Genomic DNA, 15,916 nt, shown 5'->3' with positions numbered 1-15,916 from the left:
GATGGTTCCAGGTGCCCAAAAAGTCTCATACAGCCTATATAAACAATTACATTCATTTTAGGGAGACAGAAATAACTATCTTTGGGTCGAACAGGCCAAGCAGAGTGGGGCACAGAAGTGACTTTAAGATGACACTCTTTCCAACATGACCGAGGTTCATGTGACTCCTGAATCACTCTTGGACAGTCTGTCTTTAACAAACTATGACTCAGATATCAGGCATAGTACGCCCCAAATACAAAAACAAATACATCAGATGGAGGGAAGAATAATTGTTGGAGCTGTGGTGCACACACTCTTACTGAGTTGTGGTGCTCATATGAGTAAGGCAGGTTCTAGTCTGACCTGCAACATGTCACAATACATTCTTTTCGGCCCAATCTATTGGTGTAATCATGCAGAAGCAAGAAAATAAAAACTTGTCTTGACTTTTAATTTCATCAATATGAGCTTTTTTAATATTTTTTTTTATTTTAAAGAACGAATGTAATTATTTGTACAGAGACATAGTTTTTTTTTTTTTTTTTTTTTACAATCTCTCCCCAACCAGTCCAGATCAGTATGAGCAAGTAGAGGTGGGCGATAGGGCAAACATATCATAGCACAAATTTTTTCAGGAAAATCGCGATTCAATCCCGATTTTTTCATTTTGGTTTTACTACTTTGCAAGTGACTAAGCAGTACAGCCAAACTAATTTTCCTATTTTACAAATGTAGTTTTACAAGGTAACAAAAAAAGAATGACAGACAATTAAGGCCAAAGTAGGGGTGGGCGAAGATGAAAATCATTTCATTTTATCTTTGTTATTAAAAGAGAAATGTTGAGATCTGTTTAACTTTATGCAAATGAGGAGCGACTTTCGGGAGCGACAACCAATAGGAGCGGAGCGCGTATGATCCTTCTCCACATCATTGGATGTCATTCATAAAGGCAACCAGTAGTGGGAACTCCCACTAGCGACCTCATCGCCAGCCACTGGCGACATGCAGCGACAAAGTCGCTTGCAGTGTGAACGGGGCTTTAGTCTTTTGTTGTTTGTTTAACATTAATGACAAGCGGCAGTAGGTTTATTAGGCTGCTGTCACTTTGTCACTTCATTCGTGGATCAAATAGGTATACAAACGCACATTTGGATTTCTCCCAACTGTTTACGTTCACTTAAGACATAATCGATTGTGTTTATGTAAACCTTGCGTGTATTTGACAGTTTTAGCACAATAAGACACGAAAGATAACTTAGTTTAGTACTCACGTGCTGTTTGACAGGCTTTTAGTGTGTATGTGTGTACGCTGTGAAAAGCTTGACAGAACAGCCTGCAAATTAAATGAATAAAACCGGCAAGACTTTAAAACGCATGCAAATAATAAACTTTCATGATTGTGAATAACTGCAATGTCATGAGAGTGTAACCCTACCTATGCATTAACATGTGATGTGAATGTATGTCGCACTGTACAGTATATTGGGACGGAGGCTCCAGAACTGCAACTGATAGAATGTACATTGTAGACCAATAATACGAAATTTCTTCAAAAGCAGATCGTTCAAGATCAAAAATCGTGATATCGCACACCCCTATGAGCAAGTATTTTTGTTTTTGGTCCAGGGTCCAGGTGCATGCTCAGGGTGGGCCGTCATTAGGAGCAGAGGGTGTGGTCTCCTACTTTGGCCTTTTACTTTGCATGGGAAAACATTAGCCGCCCTGTCACAGGAGCCAATTTGGTGTGTGTCCTTTCACTTTGTTTCAGCGTGTGTGTATACGTGTGAAAGAGAGAGATAGTGCATGCTAGATGGAGAAGAGTCGGCTTTGTCTGCTCTGGGTCGTCCATCACGCCCCAGTGTGTCGGTTTTGTGTACGCCATCAGACTGTGGTCTGATATCAAAGGCAGTAGGAAATAAGAATGGACCATCTCTAACGCCCAGCACAGCAGCCCCACGGGGAGCAGACACTATGCCACTAATTAGGGCTTCAGAAAGCAGAATCATTTGTCAATGCACTATTGCCGTTTCCCACACACACACCTGCACATCGTGACTTTCCTTACTGGCTGAGGAGAAAAGGAAGAGTAAAAGAGAGAAATGTGGTTCCATACTTTTTGTTGTTGTTACCCTTTTCAGTTATTTTTCTTTAAGGCTTTATATTTGTGTTCTATCTTTGTTTTCATAAAAAAAAATTATACATAAACAAAGGAAGAACTGTAAAAACTGTTGCGTTTTCCTCTCTTTTCTGCCCTGTGGTATTTTTTTTTTAAAATCTTTTCAAAATTGATGTAATGCATATTTTTAAGTCAGGAACAATGCGTTTAAACAAGTTTCAATTGTTAAAACATTTCAGTGTTTAAATACATTTTTTTTTACTTTTTTTGTCAGGTGGTAAAACCAAATATTTATAAATATATTCCAAATTTTATTGTGAAATCTTAGCAAAGTAACCCTTAGAGTGTCTACAGTGCTTACACATACTTATTTTGCGGTTGTGTATTTTATGCATATTAATTTATAATTATTGCATTCTAGTGGCCAGGTATTTAGTATCTTTAGCATCCGATTTTACTTTTAAAGACAGAAAAATAATCATACAAGTATACCAGTAAATGCATTAAATACAATAACTGTTCACAATCTAGTTCAGACATTTGTTCACTTTTACCTATTATTTGTTGGTTTTAAATAAAAAATTTACATGGTTTCACCAGCTGATGAATATCAGTTGTGCCTTCTGACAACATTGAAATGAAAGGAAAAAATTCCAGCATTCAGCATATTCACTGTCATTATTAATTACATATATATATATATATATATATATATATATATATATAAATATAGATGGAATGAAGAATAAATCGCATTCATAACGTAGGAACTGGAATAGGCTACAGTGGAAGAGATTAGATGCACTGTAATTGAAGGTGATTGAATAACAACAAAGTCAGCCTTGTTTTATAATCAGCTTAAGTCAGTTTAGAACTTTAAATTAAAATATCAAAAATGCATTCATCAAATGTCAAAACATTAAATTCATAGCAACTTTAATGGAACACTATATAATACCTACTAAAAAAGATTCATGATCTCTCTTTTCTTTTTGCAAAATATGCTTTTGTAGCCAGATCATTTTAATGTGCTCCCTGTGTCCTTACTCCTTACCTTACTTTTTTTATGCGAGTACACCTAATATAAGGTGTGACACCCAGTATAAAAAAGTGTGACCGATTTTTCTTTACTTGATATGATAGTGGCATCTATTAAAAAATTATCATGAAGATAATTGTAATTATTAATAAGTGTAAAACATCTTTAATTTAAAACTAACATTTTAGAACAATAATAATAATAGACAATCTTAGCGCAAATGTATTATGTAGGCCTACTTAGCTAAAATAATGTTTTTTATTTCATTGCAGTTGCACCACCAGACTTCCTGGTTGCACCACCTGACTTTTGCAACTAGTTTTGGACTGGTCGCCCCCCAATAAAATGGTTACTTGCAACTTTAATTTACTTATATTGAAATGATATTATTTTAATTTTAATATGGTTGTCCAAAATCCTATTATACCAAAAACATTTGAATATGTCATTTAAATATATGTCTAATAAAACAAGAAATCTCACAAAAAAAGGTATTTGCTGCGCAGGTGAAAGACTTGAGCTCCCATTATTGTGATTCCCTGAGCGACACGTCTTCCCTAAATAAATGATTAGTCTCATAATTGCAGTTATTACGGTGAAAGAAAAACAGTAGTCAAATCAGCCTAACACTGAATATTTGCTCTCTCAAAACACACAAAAACAGATGCGTTTGGCAAATTCACGAACACACTAAAATGCAGGCTTCCTGCAAATTCCATCATTTTTCAAGACATTATGGCTTTTCCTTCCCTCCGTCCTTTTTGCCTCAGCCCAGACAAATTGCAGTATGTGCTTCACAGGGAGGTGCTTATAAAATGGATTTAATAGCTACACTTACCCTACAAATTGCCCATATGTTTCAAAGGAGATGCATATGTCTATTTACTGAGAGGTGATCATAATTACGAGGCTGGAAAATTGCGGCCTTATAATTGTACATCAACCCCTTAAAAGTCTCTCGAACGCAACGCAAACTGCTAATGGAAAATAGTGAGGAGATGAAATCTTTACTCAAACAAAGCTCATGATATGCTCTGATATTGTGCACAACATTAGACGAACGCTAAATTAAGACACGCAGGTGCTAATCTGCACTGCCAAAGCAGGACGCAGCTATTTTTTAGTCAAACAACGGAAGCAAAAATGTTAATTTGTTATATCTAAATACTAAAGAGGCACAAAACGGGCTGTATAAAACAAATACACAGAGTAGGAAAATCTGATCATAATTAAGCAAGACGAATTGCTTATAAAAAAATAAAAAAAATAGGGCGATGAAACAACCCTGCCGAACCATGAGCCAATCGCCTTCCAGCTCTATGATGAAGATGGCGGCCCACTTCAACTCCACACACAGAGGACTCAGTGCCGCATAAGAGGCCTTGTAAAATAAAGATTAAAAAATGGCTATACATTCACATGGTGTGAAGTAGCAACATTTCCCATTAGGCTTGAAAAACTTTCCCCACCCCTCCCAGGACACTTGAGTTTGAGTGCGCCGGTCCGAGGGCTAGGCATGCAACACCAGCGCGGGTCAACGTGAGGCCTGTGGAGCTGCCAGGCCCTATTGTGTGCCGAGATGTTAATTGGTTCTAATCCGGCGGTAGAAGCTGTTTTGGTAGCCTGACCCCGCGCCCTGAAGGACACCTTGGTGTGAAATACTAAAGGGCCCATTCAAGTGGTGCTGAAAGGAGGCATGGAGCATTCCAACACATTTCCATTTCTGCTGTGAAAGAGAAGCGCTGACGGGGAGGGAGGGGGTGCACGGTGGGACAGGCGTTTTTTGGGCCGGCCGGTAGCGTTGCGCTGAAACTGAATTAACGATACAAAAGCGCAGGCAAAGGTGCCAGGCTTCTCTCATTCACGCACATCCTCCTGCATTTCTTCTTTTTCTTTTTTTTGCAGAGCATCCACATGGTGGTTTCCCATAAGACGCTATAAAAGAGAGTGCTAATTGCCCCATGTTTGGGATCAGATGGACACAAATGCAACTGTCATTAAACAGACAAACAAGCCTCACACAATTCCGCCATGACACCCGCTAAACTTACCCCGTAAGGCCCACATATTAAGATTTGATAATGAATACGGAGACATTGGGTGTCTTTGATACCGTAACTGAAAAAGACTGATCCTGTCGGAGGGGAGAGTGGTAAAAGTTTTAAAAAGTAGACTGACAAGACAGGAACGATTTTATTTTTTCTAAAGAAATTCTAAGAAGAAAAAAAAAATCGAATTTGTGCATTTAGGAAATTTAAATTGTGGACACAAAATCCGAAATCAGCTACTGAAAGTGAATTTTGTTGCAGACCTGCAATGTTGGCAATGGCTTCATAGCTCATATTCATAATTTGGAGACTCTGAAATGACTAATAGTTTGATATGACACCTCTTCTTTCTGACTGAGAGAATAATGAACAGACTGTTTAAGCTGTATAAGTGAGCAAATGTTCAATGGGAGAATTAAACAAACCGCCCGCCAAAAAAACACTACAAATTACGCAGCTATTCTGCAAGTACGGACAATGTTCAATACGACCTGTCGCCGCCAACATAAAATGGCACAAAACGTACGTACTGTGCTTTTGATTAAACACACATTAGCACATTTCTGTGAAAATAAAAATGATTTTTATGACAATAATTGCGGCTGCAGTCCTGTAAAGACATATAATAGCTGTGGATTCTAAACTCAATGTTATGCCTATTCAGAAACATGCTGAACACTGAACAAATGTAAAAACTGTGAGAACAATAAAATGTTTTTTGAAGAAAAAGAAAGAGAAACGTTGGATGACCAATAGATAGACATATGAAAGACAGTGAATCAGAGCTCACAGGGGACCTTGATGGTATTCTCTAGGACTTCAATGCTAACAGAGGGAATCCAATTATGGCACTGACAGCACAATGTGCAACACACTCAAAAGGGCAGTTTTTTGGATTTAGACCACGTATCAAAATAAATTGAGCAAAATCAAAAAATGAAAGATGATCATTTCCAATGTCTAAAATAATATTAATGACAAACCAAAGATATTGTTTGGAGGGCCTTCATGATTTAACGCACAAACACATGATTATAGCCTTTTTGAATAACCCATAAGTGTTAAGTAATTAAATATGAACCTTCCCAGACAGAACATTTTATGTCATTGTGAACTGAAAAGTTACTAAAAGAAGAAAAAAAATGGAGAAAAAAACTAAAACTAAAAAAATTATAAAAAAGTATTAAATATTGAAATTGAAACGTTAAATTATAAAATAATAACAAATAAATTAATTATACTATAAAAATGCAAGATAAATTAAAGTTTGCCATGTTTTTCATTCAGTTCAGGCTCTGTTAATAAAAAAATAATGGTAACACTTTACAATAAGGTTCCATAAGTTAAGGTTAGTGCATTATCCATCAACTAATATTAACTAACAATCAGCAAAACATTCGTTACAGTGCTTATTAATCTTTGTTAACATTAATTATAATTGTTAGTTCTGGTTCATAATGTTAACAGATACACCTTTTGATTTTAAATCGCATATTAGAAAATGTTGAGATTAACATTAATGTAGTTAACTAATGCTAACAAATGAAACCTCATTGTAAAGTGCCACCAAAATAATAATGTAATGCCCTCTTTTAGCGCCATTTAAGAGATGCAAAGAATCCGTCTGAAGTTACAATGTTTGGAATAACGTGACAATGACATCAGGATTAAATGGGACGAGAGAAAAGGAATTAACTTGACATGCTATCAAAACTACCAAACAAAAAAGTCCCCTACAAAAATAAACAAAAGCAAGACCTGCAAGCAAAACACAGACAGTCGGATAAAGACAGGCACACACACAATTGTGGCTGTTCATCTGTCCGAACAAAGACGTCCTCCACAGTGATGACACCCCCATCAAACAGGAATGCTTTTAACCCCACAGGTAGAAGCAGAGGCTGTAACGGAGGACTCCCCACACGCATGCACTGATTGGGTCGTGTGTAATCAGACGACTGCGTGTGCGTGTGCGTGTATGAGGGGGGGTAACGGTGGGAAGAGCTGTAATCTGTGTGTGTTTCCTGGCGGGATGCAGACTGAAGGGGTGACAGCTAAACTGAGACAGCTGGTTAACCCCACTGCCTCTCGAGGAGAGGTTGCAAAGTGGTGCAGTTACAATAGATCGAAACAGCCGTAATGCTACTGCAACAGTTTGAGAGCGATTTGCAGGGATAGGCAGGTTTTCACCCATACGCTGCCTAGCAACAGATCTATAACAAAAGTCCATAGCGGGCCCCCTATGACAAGCCAAGTTTACACTTGTTTGTCATATATCATAATTAGAGTCGATGTGGATGGCGTCCTCAAGTTACTTTGATGTTGGAAACAAGACAAGATATTTTAAATCAAGAAACTTTCTAATATCTCAGAATCTCCATATTTTAAAACGTACATAAAACTGTAAACAAAAGTTCACGGGTTAATAGCGCATTTGACAGCTAGCCTATTTTATTTTATGAACATGTAATACACTGTGCAATAAAACGCATATTTATGTAAAATGCATGTTTAAAAATGCATAAGACAACGATAGACAATTAGAAGACTTTCTGCATCTCTATGAAACATTTTAGTTGTCATTTTTATGTAAATATTTAATATAAATCGTTATCCACAAAATGTAAACATCTTAATAATATCTGAAATAATATAAATTAAAATATAATTATAAATTAAAATAAATAATGATATATTTCATATATTTTAGTTAAAATAAAGAACGTAATTATTACACGATAGATAGATAGATAGATAGATAGATAGATAGATAGATAGATAGATAGATAGATAGATAGATAGATAGATAGATAGATAGATAGATAGATAGATAGATAGATAGATAGATAGATAGATAGATAGATAGATAGATAGATAGATAGATAGATAGATAGATAGATAGATACAAAATATATATTATACAAATACGATGAGGTACAACATTTTTCATAGAAACACACAAGAACAACAAAATAATAATAATATGCATTTAAGATAGAACCAAAGTTCTGTAAAGAAAAATAGTGCGTCATGTGACGTGCATAATGGAATAAAAAGGATTTTGTTTCCTATTCAATTTAAGTAGTCCATAATTTTATATACTTGGATACTATTTTTGAAAGTTGACTGTTCTATACTCGTCTTTCATTTACTTTTCTTTGATGGCAAGATGAAGTCGAACGCCCACCGCGGGCTTTCTTTTTCACTGTCACGACAATTGATTAATTACAGGCGGACAAAAGGATTAGCAACAGGAAACAGTGGATAAAATAAAGGAGGGCTGTGACATCTGAAAGATTTGTTTATAACCATGTCATTACGGGTAATTGTTTCTTCACAGAAATACCATTACCGTGCTGAATGTCTTTTCAGCACATTTAAACGTCTATTCAGCATTAAAACAAAGCGAACAGACAGTCTGGGTTAATTGCTTTTGTTGCAAATGACGTGATTAAGACAAAAAAGGCCTTTACTTCCACAGAAAAGATGAATGCACTGTACGTTTACTTTGTTTGTTTGTTTCTTCAGGCATCTTAGAAATTTGACTGGGCATAAGAATGCTAATAAAGTATTTAAACACACTAGCCGACGACGAAAGTGTCGGGAAACAGAAAAATACATAAAAAAAAAATAAAAAAGGAGCGTAATTGAATTGCAAATATTTGATATACTTTAAATCTGTATTCTCTACATACCAAACATTTGGTAACAAAATGGCAAAATACTTTCCGGCTGCTGCTCCCTTTCAATGGCCTCAATTTTAGTTTCTTTTTTTTAAAATTTGAGATTTAAAAGTTTTAAACTTGAAGGTCTTTTCTCTGTGTTTTTCAGCCTTTTCTAAGGACAAAGCAGGACCAATCAGACCTGCGCTGACGGCCACGGCCTCTTGACTGTGACGGCATATCAGGCGTTGCAAGGACTCATGGGTACAGATCTATGTGTTTGCCTTCCCATCAGTCTTCATTGCCTTCAATCACAGCCCACTATCAGCATGCACTCTGCCACTGATGAGGCACAAAATGGTGCTGCTATCTGGCATGCCTACATTAGAGAGGCTGTTTTTAACAGTATGCTGGGGGGCGGATCAGATCGGGGGTCTTTACGCATGCAGCTTCTTTGGCTTTCAGAAGGGAAGGCTTCAATTCTTCCATTAAGTCATTTATTTTCTTCCTGGTTTGCTAAGAGGCTTTCAGCCCGAGCTTTCCTTTGACACTCTTAGAAAAAAATAAAACACGCTACCTGTGCTCCTCTGTGAGACAGTGTGTTTTTCGAGGTCTAAATTAATGAGATTTACACTGAATAACATCAATAATACACATGAAGGGGGAAAAAATGAGAGAAAGATGCCAGACGACCGGTAATTTTTGCAAGGTTCTCCATTAAAGGGGTAAACAAAATTAACTACTCAACTGCTGAAACATCATACACAAGAGTCAAATTATGTTATTGAAGAGATGCCGGTAACACATTATGACTGTGCGGAGTCATCTGATGTTTCAGCAGGTTGAATGCAGGATATTTCGAGGTTTCGAGAAAAATTGAGAGAACAAAATGTAGGGTATTATTTATAAGAGAAAAAAAACAACGACAAATCTACACATACATATAAGAGATAGAAAAGGAAAAAACCTTCAGTGTTCAGATCTTCTCAGCCTGAATGTTTGGCTCATATGATGCCTACTTCCCCATAAGAGAAATATACACTTCCCCTGCAATTTTAAGCAGGACTAAATCACAAGAACACAAAAAAATTCTCAATGGCAGTTTGAGGCCATTTTTTTAAGCAATTTAGGAATTTATAAACAAAAATATCAAGCAGGACAACCATTTTCAACATTAATAATATTAAGAAATGTTTCTTGAGCACCAAATCAGCATATTAGAATGATTTCTGAAGGATCATCTGACACTGAAGACTGGAGTAATGATGCTGAAAATTCAGAGCTGTGCCATCACAGGAATAAATTACATTTTAACATGTATTCAAATAGAAATTAGTTATTTTAAATTTTAATAATATTCCATACTGTTTTGCTGTATTTCTGATCAAATAAATGCAGCATTGGTGAGCATGAGAGACTTCTTTCAAATTTTTTTTAAAAAATCATAGCAAGATCAAATTTTGTGAATGCTAGTGTAAGTGAACGACAAAGAAAGGGGTTGAAAATTCACAATTTTGCAACTGGAATATAAAAATATGTTCATCAGCAGTATACCTAAGCTCTACTTCCTCTATTTGACCATTTATTGCATCTCACTGGGTTTTCCATATCACTGCAAATGCCAGGTTCAAAACTGACCAAACTAGATTTAGTTAGACCAAAATTTAACCAAAATTAGATTTCAGATCAGCCGTATGTATCCAGTGAACTTCTAAACATTGACAAAATACACTTTTAGCATATATATTAAGATTTAAAATTTACAGTCTGAGAGGTCACACTAAAAATGTTGATGAGTGACTCATCCTGCACTACAGCACTTTGTCCAATCAAACACTCAAGAATGAGAATGCCCCTCCCCCTAATACCACCTACCACCAAACAGGAAAACAGGTGAACCCTTTAATATGTCACATTCACACTTAATAGGAAATATGTCAACACAGGAAAGAAACTGCGCTTTTCATAGGGTTTTAAACGATTTGTGAAGTGCTATTAGGTGGCGGCTGACAAGGCAAACAACTTGACAACAAAACCCTTGACAAGAAATGGAAATGACAAGAGTCAGACTGAGTCAGACTGCGTGTTAAAAATTCTATTTAAATAGACATGATGGAAAGGAATGAAAAGCACTCCTTAATAGAATAAAACAGCATCAGCGGATTCAAAGATGGATCTGTACCAGTATCACACATACCACTGTTAAATTAAGAGCCTGGCAAACAAACACTTTCTGATGTATAACTGTTAATTAACTTCCAAACAGAATCATTATGAAAAACACTATTCTGCGACCTGGCAGATGGAATATACTGACATTATTCCAGATGACCATAATGCAGAGAAGAAAACTCTCACTGCAGCATTTGAGTTAAAAGATTTTGTTACTATCCACTTCGGTAACAAGATTTTAAATAAAAAACATGTGCAACTTTTTCTGTTACAAAACAAGTCACATGATTTGTGTGGAGCAGAAGGTTCCTCATTGCACATTATTCACCAGCTCAGCTGGGTGTCACGTGATCATGTCACATGAGAGGGATCATCACTCCATCTGTCTCTCTTATTGCATTGCTACCTACTGCGTGAGAATCGAAAACAAATTCATAAAAACGTCCGTTCCGATCACTAAATACAGACCTACAGTGCATATTTATATAAATTCAGTCATACTATCAGTATTAAACTAATGAAGCTTAATAAGCCACTCATATATGGAGCCTTTAAACACTTACATCTAGCACAGTTAAATACTACCCCTAAGCAATCTATGACATAAAAGTACGGTTTATTGTAGTTTTGGATGAAGATTCCAGATCAGATAAACCGTTCTGCCAATAAATATCAAGATTTTGCCCTGCTTGGTTAGCTAGCATGTTTACGCTTAGACCTTTAAAGCCACCAAAGGTTATCCACTTTCTTATTAAAATGAGCTTAAATAACACGTTTAATTTGTTTATTTACACAATGGCCGTTCAAATGATTAAAAAAAAGCAAAAGTGATGAGCGATGACCTATGAGTATGAACAGCTCGAGCTAGTTTTAGCACGACAGCTGTGCTCAAATCTGACATTTGACAACACTAGCGGTAGATCAGCTCCGTCCTGGCGTTGTTTAACCTCTGATCAAACCCAATTCAGATTAAAGAGCAGTGCAGAGAACTAGACGAGAGAGAGAAACGCCAGATGTGTTGCCGCTGTTAGCTGTATGAATGGAATGAAATGTAAATGTCACTCACTCAGTCTGGGCTGGGAGATGTAGTTTCTGATTACGGCTTGCGCGTGCTGCCGAGCCGCTGCTTCAGGGCCGTTCAGATCCACGGGTCGATTAGCTACTAACGTAGACATTGTTGTTATTTTTCTTAATTAAATTAAACTGTCTATGTGTAAACAGATCTACGCGGAGAGCGGATGAACAGACGGAGTCATATGACAGCGTGATCAGGAAGTAGCACTCGTGCACGCTCACGTAAAAGACGTGTGCTTTACGAGCGCGTGCATGAGTCAGCAAGAGTCAGGGTGGTCAGGGCCGATGAATGGACAATTTCTACAAATTACACTTTGTTGTCCCATGATTTCTTTTCTTTTTTAACACAGCCTTTTGACACAATCTCCCGTTGTTATTTTTTGATGCTGTTGTGAGAACAATAATGATAGACTAGGCCATTATCTAACATAAACTTAACCTAACATGAAAAGTAGGCCTAGCTTAACATTGTAAGAGATGTAAGGGTTTTAGATTTTAAGGTAAAAATATAAAAATTAAAAACAATTATTTGATAAAAGATTCACCCCCTTGGCCCATTTCCTATTTTGTTGTTTCACAGCATTGAATCACATAATGGACATAATTTGACTTCCTGACACTGATGGAAAAAAGACTTTAATGCCAAAGTGAAAAGAAAAATAGATCTCTACATAATTATCTAAAATAATTACAAATAATTTTTTTCATAGGTATTCACCCCCTCAGTCATCGCTGGTGTAGTTATTTAGTTTAAGAAATCACAGAAATATTAAAACACAGATTCAAGGCTGTAATCGCTGACAAAAGTGCATTTAAATACTAAGTTAAAAGGGGATGAATATGTAGGACAATGAATCTGTAATATATTTTGACCAATGTGTAAAGGAGAAATCACTTTGTCATTAATGAAAATTGTTCTGTTAATCAGTGGCAGAAAAGGCTAATTAAATCCTGTGGGTCAATGTTGTAAAACATTAAAACTTATAGGTGGTGAATACTTTTTATAGCCACTAAGTGAATTGAGAATGAATGAATCACGAAGCACCTTATTTTACTGAGGTGAAGGCCTTTCGTATGAAATTGCTGCGCATTGTTAATTAAGGCTTGAACATTGAAAAGTATACGAGCAAAGATTCTTAGTTTTTTATATTAAATTGATTTGAAATGTAGTAGGCTATTCAGAACTTCATTGACATACCATCCATTTACATATGTTGTGTTTCTCAGGCTTATAATTGTATAGTCTTTACACAAACATCTATTTTGATTTATGCATTAATGAAAAATACATCTATACATTTTATAAGGAACACACACACACACACAAAATATGTGATATCTTGTTGTTGAGAAAACACAACTGGCAACTTCTTCATTGCTATAGTCAGCAAGGTTTCTTATTTACTCCCATAAATCTGACACAATAAATTGCAACAGCATTCCAGAAGTACAAAGTGCCATTATATCCTTTCATGGAGATAATCAAAACAAATGATGAGATCTGAGATTTTTAAGCAAAATGTGAATTATTGTTACAATTTTTTGTGATGAATTACATTACCCATAATCCTAAAAAAAGCTCCACCAATAGAACACTGTTACCATGGAAATGCAAATGGCAGCAAAAGAGCTCAGCTAGAACCGCCCACTCCTAAGAAGCACTGTGAATGACATAATCAACTTTAAATCTATTGTTTTTATACTAATCAGTGACTGCAAATCAGTATTTTTATATTTTACATATTTAACATATTTTAGCATTTTGATTCGATTACATCATAATTTGCAGTGCTCCATTCCCTTAATGTATAATTTTTTCGCTTTGAATCAAAATGTGTAATTTGATTCATCTCAGAGCTGGTTGATTAGGTTTATGGAGAAAACAAATAAAAAGTGAACGGTCATATTAGTTTGTGGAGAATGCACTAATACAGAATTACACCGATTATTCATAAAATATCTGCCTCTCATAGTGTGACTCACAGGTGCACGGCCTTGGTGGGAAGAAAGGGACACGTGTGCCATTATGAGGCTTTTGTCATACTTGTTCATCAAAAGCTGTATCAGTTTTTTAGAAGCACTTAAAACAATTTCTGGCTAGTAAAACCAATGGTCATCTAGTCATGATAATATGAAATCCAATTAGACTAAAAAAAAAAGGTAACCATAACAACTTTGTTTTAAAGACTATTTTATTTTAAACGCATGCTCACGCAACATCACGTTAAAACGATTCTATTTGGACGGATGTACAAAAATACAAAGCCTTATGAATCAAGTATTTTGAGACGTCCTTAAAGCTTTGTCCTTTTTCATCCAGCTCTTTTATTCTGAGCACATTGGATCTCATTGTCTGGTTACAATTCTTTCTATATTGAAACCTCACTCATGCCTGCATCAATCTAACTATAAAAGCATACCTGGAGCAGTTTATCAAGGTTACAAGTTTCTCAGAATGGGGGATTTTCTTTTAAGAATCTTATATGTATCTTTAAAAGGATAAGTCACAAAGAATGGACTTTCTCTCGAGTGTCACTTTCAGGGACAGATCCAGCTGCCAATGCTTCTATCACTCTATCACTGTCTTTCCATTAAGGCTTCACAGTTTTAAACTATACTTGAAAGTGCTTAAGACAGAATAACACCTAAAAGCAACTAAAGACCTTAATGAGCTCTATACAGGCTTTAATAGCGCTCTGCGTTTTTGCAGCTTTGCAATATAATGAGAGAGTTATGGTCAATACTTTTGTAATCCAGAAATCTGGTTAGAAAGTTTAGTAACACTTTATTTTACAGTGTCCATATGTTACATGCACTTACCATAGTAATAACAGTAAATTATGCATAATCAACTAACTCTCAACCAAATCCTAATTCTACCCTAAACCTACATGTTGTAAAAGTACATGTTGTTAATTACTATTACTCAGTACTTAAATATATAATTACACTGTAACAAAGACACCTTAAAATAAAGTGTAACCGAAAAAATTTCTAATCCCTAAAGCTCAAACTTTGAATAATATAAAAACATTGCGGATGCTCTGTAAGCAATCTAAGTAAAAATCTTCCAAAAATGAACATTTTGTTATTTTTTATTTTTTAGAGTTTGTGTTACGTTTGGATGTGTTTTGTATTATGTTTCAGTTCTGTGCCTCAGTTTTCTCTCATTTCTCTATGTTCAGTTAGTCTGTTTCTGAGTTCTCTTTGTTAAAACCGCTGCATTTAGATCCCTTTCTCATTATTGCAACCAATTTGTGACACATTTACTCACTGTAAACCCTAATGCTAAAACAATGAATTGGTTTGAGTAGGGTAAATTACAATAAAATTAATTAAACTTAAATTAAACAAATTAGATATTATCTTTAATAAATAAAGATTTTTTCTTTTAATTTAGAAAAATGAAAAGAAATTGGGGGGGGGGGGGGGGGGGGGGGGATTGTAGTTTGAGAACAGTTATGGTAAATTAATTATATTGCCTTACTCATTCAGCAATTGCTATGCTATGCTTTGGTTATCAAAGCGTTGTGTTACCAATTGACAAATTAGCATTTACTTAATTAGCTATAAAACTGATAAAAATATGAAAAAATATTTAGATTGACTTTACATGATAATTTTAAGTTAAAGATATGAAGCTTACTCAAATATTTCAAGTCAAGAGCAATTTAAATGTATGAGTACAAATTAAAAATCTGCTACTTCTGTTTACTTAAACTGTGTTTTGAAAACTTATTCGGGTTTGCCGAATGCATGTTGTTCCAAATCTGTTCATTCATGCAATGAACTGATTTAATAATTGATGATCTTTACAAAGGAA

At 35.5% G+C, this 15,916-nt stretch overlaps 1 protein-coding gene across 1 annotated transcript in view; it reads right to left on the bottom strand.

Moving 5' to 3' along the window:
* The window catches only part of atp6v1ba (ATPase, H+ transporting, lysosomal, V1 subunit B, member a), a 30,263-nt gene extending 17,955 nt beyond the window's left edge, over positions 1–12,308 (bottom strand). Inside the window, exon 1 of the mRNA XM_056235008.1 lies at positions 12,086–12,308. Within this exon, the coding sequence (XP_056090983.1) occupies positions 12,086–12,194 (109 nt within the window). The 5' untranslated portion in view covers positions 12,195–12,308. The remainder of the gene's footprint in view (positions 1–12,085) is intronic.
* Positions 12,309–15,916: the final 3,608 nt, after the last annotated feature.

The sequence above is a fragment of the Rhinichthys klamathensis genome, unplaced genomic scaffold (assembly GCF_029890125.1).
Source record: "Rhinichthys klamathensis goyatoka isolate OS25496 unplaced genomic scaffold, OSU_Roscu_1.1 h1tg000412l_1, whole genome shotgun sequence".
In the NCBI taxonomy this organism is placed as follows: Eukaryota; Metazoa; Chordata; class Actinopteri; order Cypriniformes; family Leuciscidae; genus Rhinichthys; species Rhinichthys klamathensis.
Note: the sequence above shows the minus strand (reverse complement) of the source record. Positions and strands in the feature narration are given on the sequence as shown.